Raw genomic sequence first — 25,000 nt, forward strand, 5'->3', positions numbered from 1 at the left:
AGAAATATGAATGGAGTCTGGCTCACCGGGCCAGGGAGAGATGGTGGCCTTGTGGACCAGGTCGGAGGCTCTGGACTTGCAGTAGTCTGACTCCAGCAGCGTGTTGAAGAGCGTGGACTTGCCGGCGTTAGCGCTGCCGACCAGGTAGACGTCACCTTTGTACCTCCAGGACCTCTGCAGGCTGGACACCAGACCCTCCACGCCGTACCCAGTCTTGGCGCTGATCAGATGCACGTCGGTCACCTGATCCCCGAAGCCGGCGTCCCGACAGTACGCGGAGAGCTGCCTCCTGATCCGCCGCAGGTAGTCGGGCGAGTCTCCGGGCAGCAGGTCAATCTTGTTTCCGAGGACGACCACGTGTTTGTTGGTCCCCACCAGGTCCGGCAGGTTGGGGACCACGGAGTCCGGGACATCCATCAGGTCCACGACCAGCAGCACCAGAGCCCTGCGGGGCCGGATCTGACGCACCACGGCCCGGTACTGGTCCGGGGTCATGTTTAGGTTCAGGGCCCTGTGGTGGTGAGTCAGCAGGTGGCAGCGCTGGCAGGTGGCGCCGCTCAGCTGCTTCTCCTGCAGCAGCACCTTGAACTTCTCACTTGGCAGGTATCCGGGCACGGCGGCGGCGGTGCAGTGAAGGACGGCGCCGCAGCCCGAGCAGCAGGTGTCGCTCACCGGCTCCTCCAGGTCCGGGGTACCGAACACCTTCTGCTCACCTTTACTTGCCGTCGTCTTCTTCTTCTTCTTCGATGACACAACACTCTTGTCCAGCGGGAAGTCCACGTCTTGGAACTGGATCAGAGAGTCAGGCTCCGCCTCCTGCCGGGCCACGCCCCTCAACACCTGCAGCTGACGCTCCAGAGACCTCAGGTGTCTCTGAGGAGGAACCAGAGGAGGAACCGGAGGAGGAACCAGAGGAGGAGGATCAGAGGAGGAGGAGAGGCTCAGCTGATAGACGTCTTTGTCCTCCTCTGGATCTGAACCCACCAGGAGAGAAAAAGAAGAATCAGAACCACAGGCTACTCATAGTACTTCTAAGTACTTGTACTAACTCTTGTTACTCGTAGTAGTTCTGAGTACTTGGACTACTTCTCATTACTCATAGTACTTCTCAGTACTCGTACTACTTCCCAGTACTCGTAATACTTGTACTACTTCCCAGTACTCGTAATACTTGTACTACGTCTCGTTACTCGTAATACTTGTACTACGTCTCGTTACTCGTACTACGTCTCGTTACTCGTACTACCTCTCGTTACTCGTACTACGTCTCGTTACTCGTACTACGTCTCGTTACTCGTACTACGTCTCGTTACTCGTAGTACCTCTCGTTACTCGTACTACGTCTCGTTACTCGTACTACGTCTCGTTACTCGTACTACGTCTCGTTACTCGTAGTACCTCTCGTTACTCGTACTACGTCTCGTTACTCGTACTACGTCTCGTTACTCGTAGTACCTCTCGTTACTCGTAGTACCTCTCGTTACTCGTACTACGTCTCGTTACTCGTACTACGTCTCGTTACTCGTACTACGTCTCGTTACTCGTAGTACCTCTCGTTACTCGTAGTACCTCTCGTTACTCGTACTACCTCTCGTTACTCGTACTACGTCTCGTTACTCGTAGTACCTCTCGTTACTCGTACTACGTCTCGTTACTCGTACTACGTCTCGTTACTCGTACTACGTCTCGTTACTCGTAGTACCTCTCGTTACTCGTACTACGTCTCGTTACTCGTACTACGTCTCGTTACTCGTACTACGTCTCGTTACTCGTAGTACCTCTCGTTACTCGTACTACCTCTCGTTACTCGTACTACCTCTCGTTACTCGTACTACCTCTCGTTACTCGTACTACCTCTCGTTACTCGTAGTACCTCTCGTTACTCGTAGTACCTCTCGTTACTCGTACTACCTCTCGTTACTCGTACTACCTCTCGTTACTCGTAGTACCTCTCGTTACTCGTAGTACCTCTCGTTACTCGTAGTACCTCTCGTTACTCGTACTACCTCTCGTTACTCGTACTACCTCTCGTTACTCGTACTACCTCTCGTTACTCGTACTACCTCTCGTTACTCGTACTACCTCTCGTTACTCGTACTACCTCTCGTTACTCGTACTACCTCTCGTTACTCGTACTACCTCTCGTTACTCGTACTACTTCTCGTTACTCGTACTACTTCTCAGTACTTGTAGTACTAGTAGTACTAGTACCTGTCCTCAGTCTCACCTGAACACTCCACAAACACAAACACCTCCTCCAGGTCCAGGTCCACCGTACAGATCCTCCTCTCGGCTCCGCTGCAGAACATCCGGGTCACATCCCGACCTGCCGCGGCCCATGAGCCAGGCACTGACCGACAGGACAGAGCGGGGACGCGGCGTGGAGGAAAACAAACCCCGCTCCTCCCCGCCCGGCGGACCACCAGCTTGACTGCCTTCCACATGTTTCACTCCTCCGACCGCAAGCGAACACACCTCGCTCACCTTGGAGCTATGAACGCACGAGACTCTCCTGATGCTGGTGCTCCACTTCCTGAACGGACGTGACGTAAAACGCGTCGTTTGTTTATGTTCCGTTAAAAAATATTGACGCTAAACGTTTTATTTTGAAAACGAAACCAAATATTTCACGCGTACATATTTAAAGGATCGATAATCACGTGACGCAACACGAGATCAAGTCATACAAATTTTAAACAACAGAATTATTGTGACGTCTGCTGATGACGACGGAGGGCTCACTCTGCTGCTGCTTCAGGCACCAAAACACTGTGTGTGTGTGCGTGCGTGTGTGTGTGTGTGTGTGTGTGTGTATGTTGTGTGCAGAGTGTATTTAAATAAGAACCTAAGAAGGGATGTGCGGGGGAGTGACCGGCAGGAAATAGTCCTGGGGATGACAGTCAGTGGAGAAAGGGCAAGCTCAAATCGTGGCAGCGGCAGCTAGTACAGGCACTTCCTGTTGCAAGCTCAGCTGCCACGACTTTCCGTGGCAGCTGAGCCTGCAACAGGAAGTGATTGCCACTGTATGTGGCAGCTGCCACTAGCATCTTGTGGTAGCTGCCAGCATTTCGGAGCGGATTCCTCCGTAGTTTAGCCTTTATTTGTCGTTATTTGACATTATGTGACCAAACATTAAGGTCATTGAAGGCATGACTGTTGGTAGTTGTAATTAGTTTATTAAAAAAAGGCCGAATTATCATGGTATGGCCACTCGTTTTTGTTAACAAGCTAATTGCGGGCTAACTTCAGTTGATACCTGTTGGCCATGGCAACGATAAACACTTTCACGCTGCAGACTAAAGGAATGCAAATTATAAATATGGATGGATATGCATTGTACTGTTTAGAGTGATAGCAATCCATATAACCTATTGACTTGGATATATATACGCAGTATATAGATATATATATACAGTATGCAACAAGTTGTTGCGACAGTTAACACCGTTGTGTGGTACCTGCCACTACTTTTCGCGACAGTTTTCACTGTTTGCGACTGGTGCCACTAGCATCTTGTGGCAGCTGCCAGTGTTTCGGAGCGGATTCCGCCGTAGTTTAGCCTTTATTTGTCGTTATTTGACATTATATGACAATACATTAAGGTCATTGAAGGCATGACTGTTGGTAGTTGGAATTAGTTTATTAAAAAAAGACCGAATTATAATGGTATGGCCACTCGTTTTTGTCAACAAGCTAATTGCGGGCTAACTTCAGTTGATACCTGTTGGCCATGGCAACGATAAACACTTTCACGCTGCAGACTAAAGGAATGCAAATTATAAATATGGATGATATGCATTGTACTGTTTAGAATGATGGCAACCCATATAACGTGTGGGTTGTCACAAGTTTTGGGAAAGGTGACACGGCTGTTTGGTCGATGGTTTATTTTTAAAAAAATGTATTGAACAACAAACAATAACAATTTGACATATTGTCAATAATAACACAGCAAAATACAGACATTTAAACGAACATACATTGACAGTGAAAGGTTAGTGAGTTACAATACTTGTAAAGCACATGTAGAATAATTATTTCTCCTCAAACCTCGAAAACACTTTAAAATTGTTTTTAATCAATAAGCTCTGTGCAGAATTTGTCATAGTCCTTCTGTTTATCAAAAACAAAAGTGAAAAGCTCTGCTGTAGACTCTTCACTTGGGTCATCTTCGCAGTTGTGCAGCTCCTGGAGGGCTTCCTGTTGTTCCTTTTCATCCATGGAAAGGACAGCGGGAACTTTAAACCCTCCATCGAATTGTGTCTTGCGACACCAGTCAGCTGCAGCCAGGCTGTCTCTCAGAAGAACATTTACCTGCAGTAAAGAATAAAGTGTACTCAAAGTATTTATTGTATATTGGTGTTGTAACCAACGAATACTTCAAACTTGTACAGCATTTACAGTACCTAATTAACAAATAGATGTTTTGTAACAACAAATGTTGTCTTTGTCAACATATGTGTCATTCAACATCTAAAAGTCAAATCTCTATTTAGAGAAATAAGCAACAAAGAACAAACAGTAATGCTGGATGGGTTCCATCGAGAGCCTTTCAAATTGAATGGCAGTATATAATAAGATTTACCTGTATTTATTTATGTAAATTAATGCTGACAATAAATAGTTGCAAACCAATTCTAGCCAGAGCTTAATCCATGCACATAATTAAGTACCAATCTTATTAGATATCCTGTGAGTTCACAAAAGCTGCTTAATTTAAGTAGTGAAGTGATTCTATATCGGGCGACTGTGGCTAAGTGGATAGCAGGGCCGTCTTTCAATCAGAGGGTCGGCGGTTCAATCCCTGGCTCTGGTTCTGCTAGTCGCATGTCAATGTGTCCTTGAGCAAGACACTTAACCCCAAAATTGCTGTAATGACTGTAATGTAATATATTGTCTTATGATCATGCAACAGACAATACCTTCATGATGGATCTTATGTGAAAGGCTAAATGACATTCATTTATATTTACAGTTTTAGTATTTCATGCTAATCCATTTTTTTTATTGTTTATCAGGCAGCCCAAAATCTATTATTTCTTATTTTTGGATTAAAGAATCTACTTCATTCATCTAATCGGTTTATATTCAGCTTAATTTTTATTCCTGTACATGCATGCAATACATAATATGAAGTTCTGATGTTTGTGAATGTGCTGCATGGTTTCCGCCATCAGGTGTCGCCCTTGAGCACATGAATGCGTTAAAAGTTATTTCAGCAAAAAATAGAATTTGTCTTGTGGATTACGGTAAATCAAATATACTCTGCTTTGTTGTTTAATGCAGAAATAAAGCCACTGTAAATCAAACTACGCACCAGCATCTGTGTCTCTGACTGCAAAGATTTTAACATTTCTTACCTCTTCTGTGCTTTCTCTGTCACTTGTTGACAACTCTGGAGCACTGAAAAAAAATATATTATCTGTAAATGAACCACTGCCACATTCAGTCATTACAGTTATGTCAACTTCACATGCAAAACCACTCTTAGCCAGGATTGGCATAATGGATTTCGTGATGTTACACATATGCATGCTCACACAATTCAAACACAAGTCATGTGGTCTACCTTTTCTCTTTATATGTGTTCTCCAGCAGCACAGATTCTGCCTGGTATCTGCACATGTTGCTGGTCCTTTGCAACCACTGAATCACAACCTACAAAAATGTATCGATAATAATAATTATAAAGTATGTTAAATCAATTTGACAGTTTTTACCAAATGTTAAATGTCAGTCATTACATACATACATTTATATTTCATTTAAATTGATACTTACCTGTACCAGGTTACCCAATTAAGTTAGCACATTGATACTAAGTTATTCTTCCAGTTGTAGTTTTAGTTTATATTCTCCAAATGGTGTTCTCAAATGTCTATTGACACTTGTATCTCTCAGAGGCCTATGCCATTAATAACTCACAAATTTTCTGCTGTAAACGTAATTCTTAAACTACCGGTAATTGTTAATTTGGTACACATCCTCAATAGCTCACCTCTGGCAAAATGACCTCTGTGATGAATAGCTGCTTCTCAGCTACAGTTCCAGGCACTGACAGTAGTCTTTCCAGACATTGGATAATCTGTTCTGTCTGGGAAAACAAGTAAATAAGAAACTAATAAAACACTTTTTGTATACCATCCTGAAAGAGGAGAACAAGAAAATGTCACGGTAACATTTCTCTATCAATCTATTCCTACCTTTTCCCCTCCTCTGCCTAAAATGCTGTGTGTACAAATAAGACAAAAAAGAGCACACTCTATCTTCATGTCACTGAATAAAGTGAAATGTTCACTGTAATATTTTCGAAGGGCTGCATCCAATCCTCTGTGTTTCCACAGATACATTCTGTTGGAGAGAAAATGCCCACTCTGCAGATTTCTTTCCAAGTCCTGAAATATAAGATGTATATGTAGTTGTAGATTCAGTGTTATGTATAATTAGTGAATACCATTTTTATGTGAAAAACCTTTGTACAGCTCACTGGAGAAAATGTACGATGTATGTTATTACCTTTATTTCTTCATCCTTAAGAATTTCTTCTGCTTTAACAGACTCCAAGATGTTGTCTCTGTTTAAGACAGAAGCATTGCCTGAATTTGACGAAAATCTTTACATGTTGTAGTTTTACAACATACACCTTTAATTACCATGTATCAAATTTTACATTGGTTATACTGTATATATAACTAGCTTGTTGCCAGTATATACTGTAAATCGCTAAAGGCTATGAATGTTGTTTGGGTAATCGTATATTTATTTGTCATTAACAGTCTTTTTTACGTTGTCTATTTATTTATTTGTTAATTTTACAATGTTATTATGTGTTAACTCCAGTGATCCATGAATTATGTTAAATATATGACACTTTAATATAGAACATAAAACTGAAAATTATTGGAGACACTAAGGGAAATTCTTCCCTAATTTATATCAAACACAACTAAAACAATTGTCACTTTTATATCAATCAACGAATGAATGAGATGATTCTTACACATCTTGGACAATGTTGCATCCACAAAAGAAATCCTTTGATGTCCAGTCACCTTCCACACCAGCACACTCAAAATGCAGCCAATTTTTGCAAGTTGAGCATTGAACCCATTGGTAGTTCTTTATGTGGTCATGGAAAACCCTATGAAAAAACAGAGGTGGGACAACTTCCAATATTCCACAATCATTTCATCAGGTTCGTCAATTGCAAATATTACAAAATGTATTTTCCCTCGAATCATAAGTTACTTACATAAAACTGAACTTTTCACTGTGTTGTGTGTGAAGTGCTATATAAATAAAATAGAGTTGAGTTGCCACTCATGTTGCACATACCTGGTTGTCCCAGTTGCTCGCTGGAACAAACATGACTTTTTTTTGGGCAACAAGTACCAATTGAAGTTAGCCCGCAATTAGCTTGTTGACAAAAACGAGTGGCCATACCATTATAATTCGGCCTTTTTTTAATAAACTAATTCCAACTACCAACAGTCATGCCTTCAATGACCTTAATGTATTGTCATATAATGTCAAATAACGACAAATAAAGGCTAAACTACGGCGGAATCCGCTCCGAAACACTGGCAGCTGCCACAAGATGCTAGTGGCACCAGTCGCAAACAGTGAAAACTGTCGCGAAAAGTAGTGGCAGGTACCACACAACGGTGTTAACTGTCGCAACAACTTGTTGCATACTGTATATATATCTATATACTGCGTATATATATCCAAGTCAACATGTTATATGGATTGCTATCACTCTAAACATTATATTGCATATCCATCCATATTTATAATTTGCATTCATTTAGTCTGCAGCGTGAAAGTGTTTATCGTTGCCATGGGTAACAGGTTTCAAGTGAAGTTAGCCCGCAATTAGCTTGTTGACAAAAACGAGTGGCCATACCATGATAATTCGGCCTTTTTTTAATAAACTAATTCCAACTACCAACAGTCATGCCTTCAATGACCTTAATGTATTGTCACATAATGTCAAATAACGACAAATAAAGGCTAAACTACGGCGGAATCCGCTCCGAAACACTGGCAGCTGCCACAAGATGCTAGTGGTACCGGTCGCAAACAGTGAAAACTGTCGCGAAAAGTAGTGGCAGGTACCACACAACGGTGTTAACTGTCGCAACAACTTGTTGCATACTGTATATATATCTATATACTGCGTATATATCCAAGTCAACAGGTTATATGGATTGCTATCACTCTAAACAGTACATTGTATATCCATCCATATTTATAATTTGCATTCCTTTAGTCTGCAGCGTGAAAGTGTTTATCGTTGCCATGGCCATCAGGTTTCAACTGAAGTTAGCCCGCAATTAGCTTGTTGACAAAAACGAGTGGCCATACCATGATAATTCGGCCTTTTTTTAATAAACTAATTCCAACTACCAACAGTCATGCCTTCAATGACCTTAATGTTTGGTCACATAATGTCAAATAACGACAAATAAAGGCTAAACTACGGCGGAATCCGCTCCGAAATGCTGGCAGCTGCCACAAGATGCTAGTGGCAGCTACCACATACAGTGGCAATCACTTCCTGTTGCAGGTCCAGCTGCCACGGACAACTTCCTGTTGCAGGCCCAGCTGCCACGGAAAGTCGTGGCAGCTGAGCTTGCAACAGGAAGTGCCTGTACTAGCTGCCGCTGCCACGATTTGAGCCAGCTCCTACTGAGTCAGTGGGGGACCGGGGCTCTAATGAGCCCGACCGCGGACGGGAAGAAACTGTTCATGTGTCGTGAGGTCTTGGTCGTGATGGACCTCAGCCTCCTGCCAGATGGCGCAGAAACGTTGGAAGTAAGTCCGCTGGAGTTGTTCCCCTGATGTTCATGAGCTCATCTCTGGTGAAAGAGCTCCGAGTATCACAGCAGAAAACTGAATTCACGACAAAAACACAAAACAATGAGCACCAACACACCGAGGCAGCCTTCTATGGAGTGGTCTCACCGACGTCACGATCTCCTTAGTTACGAGGTCGGTCGGCCATGTTGGAGTACATACAGATCCTACATGGCGGCGCGTAAACAAGGAAGTGCGGCGAAAATACCATACTTTGAATCACTGGATAGTGCATCAAAGGTTCGCTACCTGGTCAAATTGAAGGTTATTGGTAACTTGGATCCCTATACGATGAGTGCAGATCGTTTCAGTGCCGATCCTACTTATCTTCCATCGGTAAACTACACCAACATCTACACGTATCTCGTGAACACCCCCAGTCCTGACACAGAAGACGAGTTGGAGTGCTACAAAGGGCTCGACGCTTATAATCAGTTTGTCAGTGGATGGGTCCGAGACGTCAAAGCAACGGTCGTCGGGAATTCTCATCTCGTCATTGGGAGGGTACATATATACAGATCTGGTCAAATATTTAGCAATATTCAATGTTTACTCAGCGCAAACAGACACGTGTGTTTGTTTACATTGTACATGCACGTCATTGTGTGCGTGTGTGTAGGAATTCACTTTCAACTAACTCCTAACTTCATCCCCCCCCACACATATATATATATATACATACATATATTTATGATCCGACGTTAAACTCATATCACGCAATGCTGAGGCTGCATCTCTGTGTTTCGCCTGTTGTACGCGCTCGACACGTCTCTGGCACCGACTGCTGTCACGGGCCGATGAAGCTTCGGTAACCTTCTCATGTCAACGTTTAATTTATATTTCCTTTATTAAATACTGTTCACAAACGAATTTGTAAATAGAATCACTGACCACTTATAAAGTGATCCGCACATACTCTAGTGTACGCCAAATTCCATTCCTTTATATCTCGAGAGATGCGTGACAGCCATTTCTCGCGACGTCGCTTGGATAGCTCCTTCGTGTCACTTCCTTGATGTGTAATGACCGCTGGCAAACGAAAGAATGATTTCTTGTCTATCAGCTCTGCTGCCACAACCAAAGACAGCACAAAAGTTCACCACCGATAGGTTATGCGACTCAGCCGTGCATGCCAGTGGCTTTGTGTGTACTCCAACATGGCCGACAGCTAAACTGTGACGTCACACGAGACCACTCCATACTATGCCTTTTTACGAGATACTATACTAAGAATATATATACAGAAGGTCTAAAATAAATAAAGGAGGGGGCGTGGTCAGTCGTCACGGTTACGTCACACATTCCCTGTGAGGAGTGAGACCTCGTGCCCACAGAGGTTCTGTCACTCACATAAACTTCCTGTGAGCTCGCGCTCTGTGTCTTACTTTCAACATGTTGAAGGTCACGAGGTCTCTGAGGTCCGCTGTGGTCCTCCTCGCACCTGCTGCTGCTGCTGCTCAAGTGAGTGGACTCTGAGTTTAGTTCTGTTGAGTCTCTCAGACATTTTGAGTCTTTTATCTTTCCATAAGTTCGTATTTCTGCAGACTTTGCCTCAGGGAATTACCCACAATTCATAGCAATGTGACGTTAAACATGGTGTTACCAGAGGAAGAATGGAGACGTAAAGTAAACACAGGATTAAACATGCGAGTTCAGTCTGGACACATTAAGGATTAAAGATGGAACATAAAGCAGAGATGATAAATATGTTTCAGCACAGTACTGACTCATTCCTATTCACACCATTCAAACCTTTAGACTCAAGTTTAGAGAGTCTCCCAAACATGTACCAGGTGACGTCAGTGAGTCTCTGAAGGTTCATGGTTCACATCACGTAATGATCACCTGCAGTAATGTATGTTGACCAGCAGGTGGTGGCATGATTCAAGCAGTGAAGTAAACATTAAAACCTTTATTCAGCTCTTGAGTTATAGAAACAGGGATGATGATAAAGTGTTTTGTCACTGGGGCTGAACACTGGACACTCAAAGTGGACACTAAGGTGTCAGTGTTCACTTTGAGTAAGTGTGAGTGACCACTGTCAGGTTACTAGTGTTCAGGCTACCAGTGTTCACTATCCAGTGGTCACTATCCAGTGTTTACTATCCAGTGGTCACTATCCAGTGTTCACTATCCAGTGTTTACGATCCAGTGTTTACGATCCAGTGGTCACTATCCAGTGGTCACTATCCAGTGGTCACTATCCAGTGTTTACGATCCAGTGGTCACTATCCAGTGTTTACGATCCAGTGTTTACGATCCAGTGGTCACTATCCAGTGTTTACTATCCAGTGGTCACTATCCAGTGTTTACTATCAAGTGTTTACTATCCAGTGTTCACGATCCAGTGGTCACTATCCAGTGGTCACTATCCAGTGTTTACTATCCAGTGGTCACTATCCAGTGGTCACTATCCAGTGTTTACTATCCAGTGGTCACTATCCAGTGTTTACTATCCAGTGGTCACTATCCAGTGTTCACTATCCAGTGGTCACTATCCAGTGGTCACGATCCAGTGTTTACGATCCAGTGGTCACTATCCAGTGTTTACTATCCAGTGGTCACTATCCAGTGTTTACTATCCAGTGTTTACTATCCAGTGTTTACGATCCAGTGGTCACTATCCAGTGTTTACTATCCAGTGTTTACTATCCAGTGGTCACTATCCAGTGGTCACTATCCAGTGTTTACGATCCAGTGGTCACTATCCAGTGGTCACTATCCAGTGTTTACGATCCAGTGGTCACTATCCAGTGGTCACTATCCAGTGTTTATGATCCAGTGGTCACTATCCAGTGTTTATGATCCAGTGGTCACTATCCAGTGTTTACTATCCAGTGTTCACTATCCAGTGTTTACGATCCAGTGGTCACTATCCAGTGTTTACTATCCAGTGTTCACTATCCAGTGTTTACTATCCAGTGGTCACTATCCAGTGTTTATGATCCAGTGGTCACTATCCAGTGTTTACTATCCAGTGTTCACTATCCAGTGTTTACTATCCAGTGGTCACTATCCAGTGGTCACTATCCAGTGTTTATGATCCAGTGGTCACTATCCAGTGTTTACTATCCAGTGGTCACTATCCAGTGTTTACTATCCAGTGTTTACTATCCAGTGTTTACTATCCAGTGTTTACTATCCAGTGTTTACTATCCAGTGTTCACTATCCAGTGTTTACTATCCAGTGGTCACTATCCAGTGTTTATGATCCAGTGGTCACTATCCAGTGTTTACTATCCAGTGTTCACTATCCAGTGTTTACTATCCAGTGGTCACTATCCAGTGGTCACTATCCAGTGTTTACGATCCAGTGGTCACTATCCAGTGTTTACTATCCAGTGGTCACTATCCAGTGTTTACTATCCAGTGGTCACTATCCAGTGTTTACTATCCAGTGTTTACTATCCAGTGGTCACTATCCAGTGGTCACTATCCAGTGGTCACTATCCAGTGGTCACTATCCAGTGGTCACTATCCAGTGTTTACTATCCAGTGTTTACTATCCAGTGTTCACTATCCAGTGGTCACTATCCAGTGTTCACTATCCAGTGTTCACTATCCAGTGTTTACTATCCAGTGGTCACTATCCAGTGGTCACTATCCAGTGTTTATGATCCAGTGGTCACTATCCAGTGTTTATGATCCAGTGGTCACTATCCAGTGTTTACTATCCAGTGTTCACTATCCAGTGTTTACGATCCAGTGGTCACTATCCAGTGTTTACTATCCAGTGTTCACTATCCAGTGTTTACTATCCAGTGGTCACTATCCAGTGTTTATGATCCAGTGGTCACTATCCAGTGTTTACTATCCAGTGTTCACTATCCAGTGTTTACTATCCAGTGGTCACTATCCAGTGGTCACTATCCAGTGTTTATGATCCAGTGGTCACTATCCAGTGTTTACTATCCAGTGGTCACTATCCAGTGTTTACTATCCAGTGGTCACTATCCAGTGGTCACTATCCAGTGGTCACTATCCAGTGGTCACTATCCAGTGTTTACTATCCAGTGGTCACTATCCAGTGGTCACTATCCAGTGGTCACTATCCAGTGTTCACTATCCAGTGTTTACTATCCAGTGTTCACTATCCAGTGGTCACTATCCAGTGTTCACTATCCAGTGGTCACTATCCAGTGGTCACTATCCAGTGGTCACTATCCAGTGTTTACTATCCAGTGGTCACTTTCTAGTGTTCACTTTCTATTTTTCCATGTCCAGCAGTGAGAGGGAAGTTGTATAGACTGGTGTCCACTACTAAGGTGTTTGGTGGCACCAGTTTCTGTCTGGTCAAGGTCTCAGTGTTCCAGGTCTCAGTGTTCCAGGTCCGGTCTGCAGTCCAGAATGATGATGTGAGACCTCTGATCTCTTCCTTCCTCTCTGCAGCCTCGTGTGAGTCTGTCCACTGGTCCCCAACAGAAACACAGAACCTTCTATGAGTTCCGCACCTACAGCATCCGTCCAGACCAGAACGCTGCCTTCCTCAAACTGACCAATGAGAAGATCCACCTGCGCACCGCCCACTCTGAGCTGATTGGCTACTGGAGCATTGAGTACGGTGGCCTGAACAAGGTCTTCCATATATGGAAGTATGGTGAGAACTCTCTTCTTCTTCTTCTTCTTCTTCTGTTTACAGGTTCTTCTTCTTCGTGACAAAGCGTTACATCTCTGAAAACAACAGTGAACTATTTATTCAGAAGTTCTCCTCCACACCAGCCCTCTCTTGTCTCTCAGTCAATGAGCTTGTAGATGGCTTCAATTTTAAAGTAAAAAATATTGTTGATGCCATTGCACCCACTAAAGTGAAGGTTGTCTCGGGGAAGCAAAGATCTCCTTGGAGAAATGCTACGCTGGTCAGAATAGAGAAACGAGAGTGTCGGAAAGCTGAGCGCAGGTGGCGAAAAACTAATCTCCAGGTTCACTGTGACATCTATAAAGAGAGACTTAGCAATTATAATTTGGAACTTAGAAATGCAAGGCAGTCATTCTTCTCTGACATCATATCCACAAACAAGAACAACACACGCGCCTTATTTGCTACCGTCGACAGGCTAACAAACCCTCCAGTGTCGGTAGCTGCTGAGCTCCAATCCACCGGCATGCAATCAATTTGCCTCCTTTTTTACTGACAAAATTCAGAAAATTAGACAAGCAGTCAGTGCCTCAACACCAACCACAGGATATGTGTTGTCCCAATCTCTGAAAAACATCCATTCAAATATCATGACACAATTTCATTCAATCGACCGTAGAAGCCGAGAAGACATTATACAACATCTGAAGTCATCCTCCTGCTGCTTGGATATTCTACCAACACACTTTTTCAAAAATATTTCAAACTGCATGACCACTGATCTCTTACATATTGTAAACACATCCCTTCTCTCAGGTGTCTTCCCACAAGCCCTAAAAACTGCAGTTATTAAACCACTCCTAAAGAAGGCTAGTTTAGACTCCGCAACGATGAAAAATTATAGGCCAATATCAAACCTCCCATTTTTAAGTAAAATAATTGAAAAAGCGGTTTTCCAACAGCTGACCGACTTCTTGGCTGTAAATAACTGCTTTGATGTTTTCCAGTCAGGCTTTCGACAGCACCACAGCACTGAAACTGCTCTTGTTAAGGTTTTCAACGACATCCACTTAAACATAGACAATGGCAGAAGTTCAGTCTTAGTGTTACTAGATCTCAGTGCTGCATTCGACACGGTCGACCATGCCATACTCCTAGAAAGACTAAACATCTGGGTGGGACTCTCTGGCACAGCACTTAACTGGTTTGAATCCTACTTGAAGGACCGAGAATACTTTGTGTCTGTGGCTGATTACACATCAGAGCTGACTAAAATAACATGTGGTGTTCCCCAAGGTTCAATACTGGGGCCTCTTCTGTTCAACATCTACATGCTTCCACTAGCTCAGATTATGGAAAACAACAAAGTGTGTTATCATAATTATGCAGACGACACACAAATCTACAGAACTATGTCACCAGGGGACTATAATCCCATACAAGGGCTGGGTAACTGCATTGAACAAACCAACAACTGGATGTGCCAGAATTTTCTTCAATTAAACAAAGTTCAGTCAACATCGAGCAACGCTGAAAGCAAGAAATGTCACCGTATTATTGCATTCTTCTTACTTCTCCACATAGAATCGATTTATTTGGAAAGAAAAAGCATTACTTTTGTGTGTGCAGTCTTTTCAAACCCTTGGTAAAAACGCATTATGTTTCCATTTAGCGTGTTCTGTAAGAAAAGATGGAAAGACTTAAAGACCTTGTTTGCTGTCAAAGCCACAAGCTGCAACACGGAAATAAAATGAATTCCACCAAGCCAAAGATACAAAGGGAACTTATCTTGCAACAACTAGATGTGCCAGAATTTTCTTCAATTAAACAAAGATAAAACAGAAGTAATTGTTTTTGGTACCAAGGACGAACAACTGAAAATCACCGCTCAGCTTCAGTCACTGATGTTAAAACCCACAAACCAAGCCAGAAATCTAGGTGTAGTTATGGATTCAGATCTCAACCTGAACAGCCATATCAAGACAATTACAAAATCAGCCTCCTATCACCTGAAGAATATATCAAGGATTAGAGGACTTATGTCTCAACAGGATGTGTAAAACTTGTCCACGCATTTATCTTCAGCAGACTGGACTACTGTAACGGTGTGTTTACAGGTCTCTGTAAAAAGTCCGTCAGAAAGCTGCAGCTGATTCAGAACGCTGCAGCTCGAGTCCTCACTAAGACCAGGAGGGTGGATCACATCACTCCAGTTCTGAGGTCTTTGCACTGGCTTCCTGTCCAACAAAGAATTGACTTTAAAATCCTGCTGTTGGTTTACAAAGCACTGAATGGTTTAGGGCCAAAATACATCTCTGATCTGCTGCTACCTTATGAACCATCCCGACCCCTCAGGTCGTCTGGGACCGGTCTACTTCCTGTTCCCAGAGTCAGAACTAAACATGGAGAAGCAGCGTTCAGTTTTTCTGCTCCACATATCTGGAACAAAGTCCCAGAAAGCTGCAGGTCTGCTGAGACCCTCAGCTCATTTAAATCAGGACTGAAGACCTTTCTGTTTGCTGCTGCCTTTAATTGAACCACATTCAATTCATATATTCATCAATTTCCTGCATTTCTGCATTTTACTCCTGCATTTTATTTCTTGCACTGTTTTTTAATTGTTTTGAAATCTCCTTTTCTTTTGCCTTATGTTTTGATGCTTTTAATGGTTTTATGTGAAGCACTTTGAATTACCTTGTTGTTGAAATGTGCGATACAAATAAACTTGCCTTGCCTTCGTCACAAGGTTTTAAAAGTGTACCTAACCTCCTCCTCCTCTTCCACCTTCTCTTCCTTCTTCTGCCTCCTCTTCCTCCTCTTCCCCCGTCTCCTGCCTCCTCTTCCTCCTCTTCCCCCGTCTCCTGCCTCCTCTTCCCCCTTCCTCCTCCTCCACTACCTCCTCTTTCTCTTCTTCCTTCATCTTCCTCCTCTTTCTCTTCCTCCTCCTCTCTCTTCTTTTATCTTCCTCTTTCTCTTCTTCCTTCTCCTTCCTCCTCCTCTTTCTCTCCTTCCTCTTCCTCCACCTCTCTCTTCTACCTCTTCCTTCTTCCTCCTCCTCAGACAGTTATTCTCAGCGGGCAGGCGTTCGGGCAGCTCTCTCTCAGGACCCCTCCTGGATCTCTGAGTACATCTCTAAGGCGATACCGATGTTGACGTCTCAGGAGAACGAGGTGAACTACCTGGTTCCCTGGAGTCACCTGCAGAACCCCCCCCAGGAGGGCGGTAAGCCCCGCCCCCTCACTGTGACATCCTAATGACAGTTGTAATGACATCACTTCCTCGTCATGACACTAGGTGTGTTTCAGGTGTGTACGAGCTGGTTTCCTTCCAGATGCGTCCCGGTGGTCCGGCGGTTTGGGGAAACGCCTTCCAGGCTGCCGTCACTTCCCATGATGCACCTGGGTACGGCAAGCTGGTGGGAGTGTTCAACAGCGAGTGTGGAATGCTGAACAGAGGTACACTGTAAAAGATATACATTACATTACATTACAGTCATTTAGCAGACGCTTTTATCCAAAGCGACTTACAACAAGTGTATTGAACATCGGTATTCAAGAGAACTACTCGTCACCAGAAGTCATAAGTGCATCTCCTTTTTCAAACAAGCATCTAAGAGCATAAACCAGAGCAGAAGTACAGAAACAAACTAGTATGAACACAGTAAGTGCTGAGTGGAAGGCTCAGGTAGGCCTTCTTGAAGAGGTGAGTCTTCAGCCTGATGAAAGATGGGCAGCGACTCTGCTGTCCTGAGGTCAGTGGGGAGTTCATTCCACCACTGAGGGGTCAGGACAGGAAACAACAGCGACCGGGTCGATCGGCCGCAGGGACCTCTGAGCGACGGGGCGACCGATCGCCCCGAGGCAGCAGAGCCAAGAGGTCGGGTGGGGGTGTAGGGCTTGACCACGGCCTGGAGATAGGAAGGAGCTGTTCCTTTCACTGCCCTGTAGACCAGCACTAGAGTCTCACACTGGATGCTCTTACAGGAGCCAGTGGAGAGAACGGAGAAGGCAAGTTGTGGGAGAACTTGGGGCGATTGAGCACCAGACGAGCTGCAGCTTTCTGGACAAGCTCCAGAGGTCTGATGGCCGACGCCGGAGCTCCGGCAAGTAGTGAGCTGCAGTAGTCCAAGCGGGAGATGACCAGAGCCTGGATGATCACCTGCACCGTCTCCTCAGTGAGGAAGTGAATCCTCCTGATGCTGTAGAGCAGGGATCTGCAGCAGCGTGTAACCGATGCAATGTTTGCTGAGAAGGACAGTTGGTCGTCCAGGGTCACACACAGGTTCCTCACAGGCAGAGGTGGCGTCACCACGGTAACATCAATGGTGATGGACGGGTCTCTGTGAGGGCAACCCTTCCCCGGGAGGAACAGCAGCTCGGTTTTGTCCAGGTTGAGCTTCAGCTGGTGTGTCGTCATCCACTTCGAGATGTCAGCCAAGCACGCAGCGATGCCTCCACTTGAGTGTCACCGGAGGAAATGACAAGACCAGCTGGGTGTCATCGGCATAACGATGGTACGAGAAGTCATGCGAGCGAATAACAGAACCCAGAGATGTTGTGTAGAGCGAGAAGAGAAGGGGGCCCAGGACTGAACCTTGTGGAACCCCCGTAGTCAGCATGCGTGGTTCCGACACGGCCCCCCTCCACGTCACCTGGTAGGCTCGACCTGTCAGGTAGGATGCAAACAGGGAGAGTGCAGAGCCTGAGACCCCATCCCCTCGAGGGTGGAGAGGAGGATCTGGTGGTTCACCGTGTCAAACGCCGCAGACAGGTCCAGGAGAATCAGGACAGAGCAGAGAGGGACTCTGTCAACGCAAGGAGGGCTGTCTCTGTCCAGTGACCCACTTTAAACCCAGACTGGTGGGGGTCCAAGAGGCTGTTCTGGTGGAGATAGGAAGACAGTTGAGTAAAGACAGCACGCTCAAGTGTTTTGGATAGAAAGGGTAGAAGAGAAACCGGTCTGAAGTTCTTGACATCAGAGGGGTCACGTGATGGTTTCTTCAGAAGGGGGGTGACTCTAGCAGTCTTGAAAGCCGTGGGAAAGCATCCTGAAACAAGAGATGTGTTGATGAGGTGGGTGAGGAAAGAAAGGAGTTCAGTCGCAATAGACTGAAGAAGAGGGGAGCACGTGGGGGGGAGGTTAGATGTAACAAGGTCGAGGACCTCGTTAGGGGAGAGAGGTACTGAACAGAGGTACACTGTAAGAAATGTAGTGAACAGTGTAATACATTCACTCAACAGACACACAATCACTAAAAAGGTCATCTTAACCCTTTGCTCCTCAAGTGTTCAAGTCTCGTCTTCTTGACTGTTGACTGTGTATAAACATCTGCTTTAACGTCTCTCTCTCTCTCTGTGTGTGTCTGTGTGTGTGTCTCTCTCTCTGCGTGTGTGTGTGTGTCTCTCTCTCTCTCTCTCTGCGTGTGTGTGTGTGTGTGTGTGTGTGTGTGTGTGTGTGTCTCTCTCTCTCTCTCTCTCTGTGTGTCTGTGTGTCTGTGTGTGTGTGTGTGTCTCTCTCTCGCTCTCTCTGTGTGTGTGTGTGTGTGTGTGTGTCTCTCTCAGTTTACGCCCTCTGGTGGTTCGAGAGCGCTGACCAGCGAGCTGAAGTTCGACACAAAGCTCACACTGACGCCAGAGTGGTCGCTGCAGGTGAGACTCCACCCACAGGAGATCATGTGACATCATACACATACCTGCAAACTTGTTGCTTTTTGGCGAAATTCACCGTTTTGAATGAAAATATGTCATCCACGGGAATCGTGTAGATCCGTAGAGGGTCAACTGGCCAGCCAGCGTTTCTCAGATTGGAGTGAGACGAGGAGAAAAGATGATGTCGTGATCTTCACAATAGAACATCTTTGACGTGTCGAGTCTCGGCCAATCAGCATTCAGATGTGTACAGCGTCTTCAGTTCCCTCCGTTTCAGTTTAAGTTCCGTTACCGGTCAGACTTGCTGGGTTAAGTTAACGTCCACTGCATGCGGAACTTTGTCGACTGTTGACGTTCGTCATAATCACGATTTAGGAGGAAAAAACGTAACGTGATTGTTACAAAAATTCACTTAATCCGATGTAAAAATCATGAATCAATGGACATTTATTCTTTGCAAAGAAGGAGACAGAGTTGATTCACATACAGAATGTACATCAAGACTGCGCGAAGATCTGTCTCCGAGCCTCTGGTATTTATACTCAGTAACCAACATGCAGTGGGCTGCACAGGGCAACACACACACACACACACACACAGGCATCTACATATCTGGACACTAACAATTCGTTCCAGTACAAAGGTCACCTTCTCATAAGTATTGACGCTTTCTACACGTTTATTATCATTCTTATTCAGGACAAACAGCGTCTACACTACAGAGACACCAGCTTCTGTTAAATGTAGAACATTCACAAATTATTAATGCTCAATAATTAGTTATTTAGATTTTTTTCCCAACAGTAATGAAACATGCAGCCCCCCCCCACCCGTGTTCCGGTTCAGTTCACGCGGTCACTCGTTAACATTAAACCGGAACACCGGCGCATCTGCTGGCAGGTTGTTTGTTGAACTCAAAGTAGAATGAGATGATTTCATGGTCAGAATAACTTTCATGACCACGAAACATGAGGCCCAGATACTGAAGAGATGATGAGGTCACAGAGGTCAGGGAGAGGAGGCTGTCTGTAGCGCAGCTCAATGCAGGATGAGATGTGAGTGGAGCTGGGCCTGGATAAAGGTGGAGGTCTAAACATACGTGAGTACAGCTTCCTGCTGTCACAGTGTTTAAACACATTGATATTCAGGGTATGATGAATGCAGCCTCTGCTCCAAGGAGATGAACAGCAACAAGGGCTCACGTGTCCTCATCACACTGTTCACTGTGACGACCACAGCCAGTGGACCAACAGGCCCACGCTGCTCTCATGAACCCTGAAGTAATGAGAGGGTTAAGGTTCCTGTCACCTTTTTCACCTCTTATGAGTTTGCAGGTATGCATACAGGATGATGTCATACCTTCATTCACCTGTCTCTCTCTCTCTCTCTTTCAGTCAGAAACTGTGTCGTCCATCTGGACTCTCAGGAGAACAAACTCATGTTCCCTTGTTCCTTCTCTCCGCTGAAGTAACTTCCTGTGTCTCCACTTCCTGCGTCTCCGCGGCCACAGAGACAAACACTGTTAAAACTTATTTTGTCCTCTGTGGGCCTCCGTAGCGTTATGATCAATCCCACTGCTTTTCTCTGTAAGCTGTGCTGTGATTGGTCAATGAGGTATTCGGACCCCAACGACCGGAGCTCAATGCATCACCTTAACCAATCGTCTGCCTCCACCGGCCACACAGGGGGCGGGGCTTACCAAGAAGAGCAGTGGGATCCATACTTCTTGTCATCCTCTTGTTATGTCGATGTATTGTCTTAATATTGTCTCGTCTTCCAATAAAAATATAGATTAAAAAAAAAAAGGAAGTGAGTTAAATACATATGTAATAATGATGAAAAATAAAAGCATTAATAAATCCGATGTCGTCTCGGTGTTGTGACAGCAGCAGCGTCCAATCCTGTGGCTGGGATGTTGAGGTGGGCGGGGCTAATCTTAAATCTGAATAATACACTTTAAAGAGTAAAAGCAGAGAGGCTGGGTTTGTTTCTTTATTGTGTCGTTCAGGGTTAAATAAACATGTGACGTGCTGAGGAGGCGGAGCTCCTTCAGATCGATCAGCTGTTCGACTGTTCAATACTCTGAGGTATTTACTTCACACAAACACCAACAAATCACATCTTTTCTTTAAAAAACTAGAAAATCTGTCTTTGTCGTCGTTGTGCAGCACTTTGCATCGAGCGCTTTGATTGGCTGTTAAGACACTGCAGGAAACAGACACGCCCCGCCAAAATAAGACGAGGAATCACACTCCGTTTCAGCTACACATAAATAAAACTGACACGATAAAAACTAAATCAAACGTTTTTCTAAACATGTGATTGTTGCAGTCGAGCCCTCGGCCATTTTAAATTATTTGATTCTTCTTCGTTGGTTCAACGGACGTAGAGTTCATTAATCACAGAAGAAAGAAAGAAGAAAGAAAGAAACCATTTTTATTGTCATATATATTTTTACACATACACGAAATGTATCTCTGCATTTGACCCATCCCTGTATATAGGGAGCAGTGGGCTGCCAGTGATCAGCGCCCGGGGAGCCGGGGGTTCAGTGTATTGCTCAGGTACACTTCGACACGTGACACGTCCCAGTCGGGGATCGAACCGTTGACCTTCCGGTTCCCAGACGACCCTCTTAACCCAGTGAGCCACGGTCGCCCCCGAAGAAATCAGAGGCGGTTATTCAAAGGTCTTTAACAGGCTGGTGGGGGGCGGCTACGCAGGGAATAATTTGCATTGACTGGCATGAAGTGGCAGGTGACTCCGCCCACAGGTATGACATCACGACAGGTGAGGGGTCGATCACAAGACGCTCTCCTTCAGCGTGCCCCCCCCCTCAGCTGCTCCGCTCAGTGTGGAAACATCAACGGCGACGTCTCGGCGACGCACCGAGTCTTTGGAGTAATAGTCGTCACTCTGGTCCTTCGCAAAGTTCACGAACACCTGGAACAACAAACGCTGTCCAATCAGATCAACGGGAAGTCTCACTCAGGTGAGTTTAGTGAGGTTACCTGCTCATGTGTGTGTGGTTAGTGTGGTTACCTGCTCATGTGTGTGTGGTTAGTGAGGTTACCTGCTCATGTGTGTGTGGTTAGTGACGTTACCTGCTCATGTGTGTGTGGTTAGTGAGGTTACCTGCTCAGGTGTGTGTGTGGTTAGTGACGTTACCTGCTCATGTGTGTGTGGTTAGTGACGTTACCTGCTCATGTGTGTGTGGTTAGTGTGGTTACCTGCTCAGGTGTGTGTGTGGTTAGTGTGGTTACCTGCTCATGTGTGTGTGTGGTTAGTGTGGTTACCTGCTCATGTGTGTGTGTGGTTATTGTGGTTACCTGCTCATGTGTGTGTGGTTAGTGACGTTACCTGCTCAGGTGTGTGTGGTTAGTGTGGTTACCTGCTCATGTGTGTGTGTGGTTATTGTGGTTACCTGCTCATGTGTGTGTGGTTAGTGACGTTACCTGCTCATGTGTGTGTGTGGTTAGTGTGGTTACCTGCTCATGTGTGTGTGTGGTTAGTGAGGTTACCTGCTCATGTGTGTGTGTGGTTAGTGTGGTTACCTGCTCATGTGTGTGTGTGGTTAGTGTGGTTACCTGCTCATGTGTGTGTGTGGTTATTGTGGTTACCTGCTCATGTGTGTGTGTGGTTAGTGACGTTACCTGCTCATGTGTGTGTGGTTAGTGACGTTACCTGCTCAGGTGTGTGTGTGGTTAGTGAGGTTACCTGCTCATGTGTGTGTGTGGTTAGTGAGGTTACCTGCTCATGTGTGTGTGGTTAGTGACGTTACCTGCTCAGGTGTGTGTGTGGTTAGTGAGGTTACCTGCTCATGTGTGTGTGTGGTTAGTGAGGTTACCTGCTCATGTGTGTGTGTGGTTAGTGACGTTACCTGCTCAGGTGTGTGTGTGGTTAGTGTGGTTACCTGGTTACCTGCTCAGGTGTGTGTGGTTAGTGAGGTTACCTGCTCATGTGTGTGTCTTTAGTGAGGTTACCTGCTCAGGTGTGTGTCTTTAGTGAGGTTACCTGCTCAGGTGTGTGTGTGTGGTTAGTGAGGTTACCTGCTCAGGTGTGTGTGTGTGGTTAGTGAGGTTACCTGCTCAGGTGTGTGTCTTTAGTGAGGTTACCTGCTCATGTGTGTGTGTGTGGTTAGTGAGGTTACCTGCTCAGGTGTGTGTGTGGTTAGTGAGGTTACCTGGTTACCTGCTCAGGTGTGTGTCTTTAGTGAGGTTACCTGCTCATGTGTGTGTGTGGTTAGTGAGGTTACCTGCTCATGTGTGTGTGTGGTGAGTGAGGTTACCTGCTCATGTGTGTGTGGTTAGTGAGGTTACCTGCTCATGTGTGTGTGGTTAGTGAGGTTACCTGCTCATGTGTGTGTGGTTAGTGAGGTTACCTGCTCATGTGTGTGTGGTTAGTGAGGTTACCTGCTCATGTGTGTGTGGTTAGTGAGGTTACCTGCTCATGTGTGTGTGGTTAGTGAGGTTACCTGCTCATGTGTGTGTGTGGTTAGTGAGGTTACCTGCTCAGGTGTGTGTGTGGTTAGTGAGGTTACCTGGTTACCTGCTCAGGTGTGTGTCTTTAGTGAGGTTACCTGCTCAGGTGTGTGTGTGTGGTTAGTGAGGTTACCTGCTCAGGTGTGTGTGGTTAGTGACGTTACCTGCTCAGGTGTGTGTGTGGTTAGTGTGGTTACCTGGTTACCTGCTCAGGTGTGTGTGGTTAGTGAGGTTACCTGCTCATGTGTGTGTCTTTAGTGTGGTTACCTGCTCATGTGTGTGTGGTTAGTGAGGTTACCTGCTCAGGTGTGTGTGTGGTTAGTGAGGTTACCTGCTCAGGTGTGTGTGTGGTTAGTGAGGTTACCTGCTCAGGTGTGTGTGTGGTTAGTGAGGTTACCTGGTTACCTGCTCAGGTGTGTGTGTGGTTAGTGTGGTTACCTGCTCAGGTGTGTGTGTGGTTAGTGAGGTTACCTGCTCAGGTGTGTGTGTGGTTAGTGAGGTTACCTGCTCAGGTGTGTGTGTGGTTAGTGAGGTTACCTGGTTACCTGCTCAGGTGTGTGTCTTTAGTGAGGTTACCTGCTCATGTGTGTGTGGTTAGTGTGGTTACCTGCTCATGTGTGTGTGTGGTTAGTGAGGTTACCTGCTCAGGTGTGTGTGTGGTTAGTGAGGTTACCTGCTCAGGTGTGTGTGTGGTTAGTGTGGTTACCTGCTCAGGTGTGTGTGTGGTTAGTGAGGTTACCTGCTCAGGTGTGTGTGTGGTTAGTGAGGTTACCTGCTCAGGTGTGTGTGTGGTTAGTGAGGTTACCTGGTTACCTGCTCAGGTGTGTGTCTTTAGTGAGGTTACCTGCTCATGTGTGTGTGGTTAGTGAGGTTACCTGCTCAGGTGTGTGTGGTTAGTGAGGTTACCTGCTCAGGTGTGTGTGTGTGGTTAGTGAGGTTACCTGCTCAGGTGTGTGTGGTTAGTGTGGTTACCTGGTCCAGGGTGGTCTGGGTGACGGAGTAGTCCTCGATCCTCAGCAGGTCCTTGTTCTTGGCGAGGATGGAGAAGATGTGTGCGAGTGAGGTGAGAGAAGATGGCAGCTGGTACTGCAGCATGTTCCTGTGTTTCTCCTTCAGAGTGCTGCCGCTCAGCTCGCTCTCGATGAACTTCATGACGGGCAGCAGGTCTCCGTCCGGCCCCCCCACCCTCAGGATGATGGTGTACCCGTCTCCAAACCTGAGGGACACAATCACACATTAATATAACACAGCGTTGCCAACACCTTCTCTCAAAATACATCACAACGTGCGGCCTGATCGGGAATCGTGTGCAATGACTTTTCTCAGAGATTCGCCCAGCGGGTTTCCCGAAAATCCACAGAAACCGAGCAAAGTTTCTCCATTGACTTGAATGGGATTTCGGCGTGAAGAGAGCTAAAAAAAAAATTTTGGGCCCA

General features: G+C 45.4%; 3 protein-coding genes and 1 long non-coding RNA gene across 5 annotated transcripts in view; 1 reads left to right on the top strand and 3 right to left on the bottom strand.

The window, feature by feature from the left end:
* Positions 1–2,469, bottom strand: part of noa1 (nitric oxide associated 1) — a gene marked incomplete at its 3' end in the record, with an annotated part of 9,733 nt that extends 7,264 nt beyond the window's left edge. Inside the window, exons 1-2 of the mRNA XM_079269247.1 lie at positions 2,228–2,469; positions 27–974 (exon numbers count right to left, since the gene is read on the bottom strand). Of these exons, the coding sequence (XP_079125373.1) occupies positions 27–974; positions 2,228–2,444 (1,165 nt within the window). The 5' untranslated portion in view covers positions 2,445–2,469. The remainder of the gene's footprint in view (positions 1–26; positions 975–2,227) is intronic.
* A 4,046-nt stretch (positions 2,470–6,515) lies between these two features.
* LOC306777960 lies at positions 6,516–7,573 on the bottom strand. The gene is made up of 3 exons (XR_013772017.1): positions 7,336–7,573; positions 7,001–7,141; positions 6,516–6,574 (listed from the first exon to the last, which is right to left on the bottom strand). It is a non-coding gene; the product is annotated as an uncharacterized lncRNA (long non-coding RNA).
* A 1,162-nt stretch (positions 7,574–8,735) lies between these two features.
* On the top strand, positions 8,736–20,852 carry nipsnap3a (nipsnap homolog 3A (C. elegans)). Of its 2 annotated transcripts, none has more exons than XM_079268834.1 (6): positions 8,736–8,817; positions 13,249–13,456; positions 16,496–16,657; positions 16,741–16,890; positions 18,997–19,083; positions 20,478–20,852. In XM_079268834.1, exons 1-6 carry the CDS (start codon positions 8,752–8,754, stop codon positions 20,552–20,554), a joined length of 750 nt encoding a protein of 249 aa, XP_079124960.1. In that variant the 5' UTR covers positions 8,736–8,751; the 3' UTR covers positions 20,555–20,852. The 2 variants fall into 2 exon arrangements, with proteins under 2 accessions (XP_079124960.1, XP_079124959.1); XM_079268833.1 differs by lacking the exon at positions 8,736–8,817 and adding an exon at positions 10,192–10,320.
* A 649-nt stretch (positions 20,853–21,501) lies between these two features.
* abca1b (ATP-binding cassette, sub-family A (ABC1), member 1B) overlaps positions 21,502–25,000 on the bottom strand; it is a 59,962-nt gene continuing 56,463 nt past the window's right edge. The window contains exons 41-42 of the mRNA XM_079269248.1: positions 24,537–24,780; positions 21,502–22,026 (exon numbers count right to left, since the gene is read on the bottom strand). Coding sequence (XP_079125374.1) covers positions 21,886–22,026; positions 24,537–24,780 — 385 coding nt within the window. The 3' untranslated portion in view covers positions 21,502–21,885. The remainder of the gene's footprint in view (positions 22,027–24,536; positions 24,781–25,000) is intronic.

This window comes from Melanostigma gelatinosum (assembly GCF_949748355.1).
Source record: "Melanostigma gelatinosum genome assembly, chromosome: 5".
NCBI classification, from domain to species: domain Eukaryota; kingdom Metazoa; phylum Chordata; class Actinopteri; order Perciformes; family Zoarcidae; genus Melanostigma; species Melanostigma gelatinosum.

Bases quoted from the DNA above. Each gene is read 5' to 3' on its own strand.
- nipsnap3a (XM_079268833.1), top strand. From the start codon at position 10,252: ATGTTGAAGGTCACGAGGTCTCTGAGGTCCGCTGTGGTCCTCCTCGCA. The intron at 10,321-13,248 runs GTGAGTGGACTC...TCCTCTCTGCAG, and splicing joins CTGCTGCTGCTGCTGCTCAA to CCTCGTGTGAGTCTGTCCAC. The intron at 16,891-18,996 runs GTACACTGTAAA...TGTCTCTCTCAG, and splicing joins GTGTGGAATGCTGAACAGAG to TTTACGCCCTCTGGTGGTTC.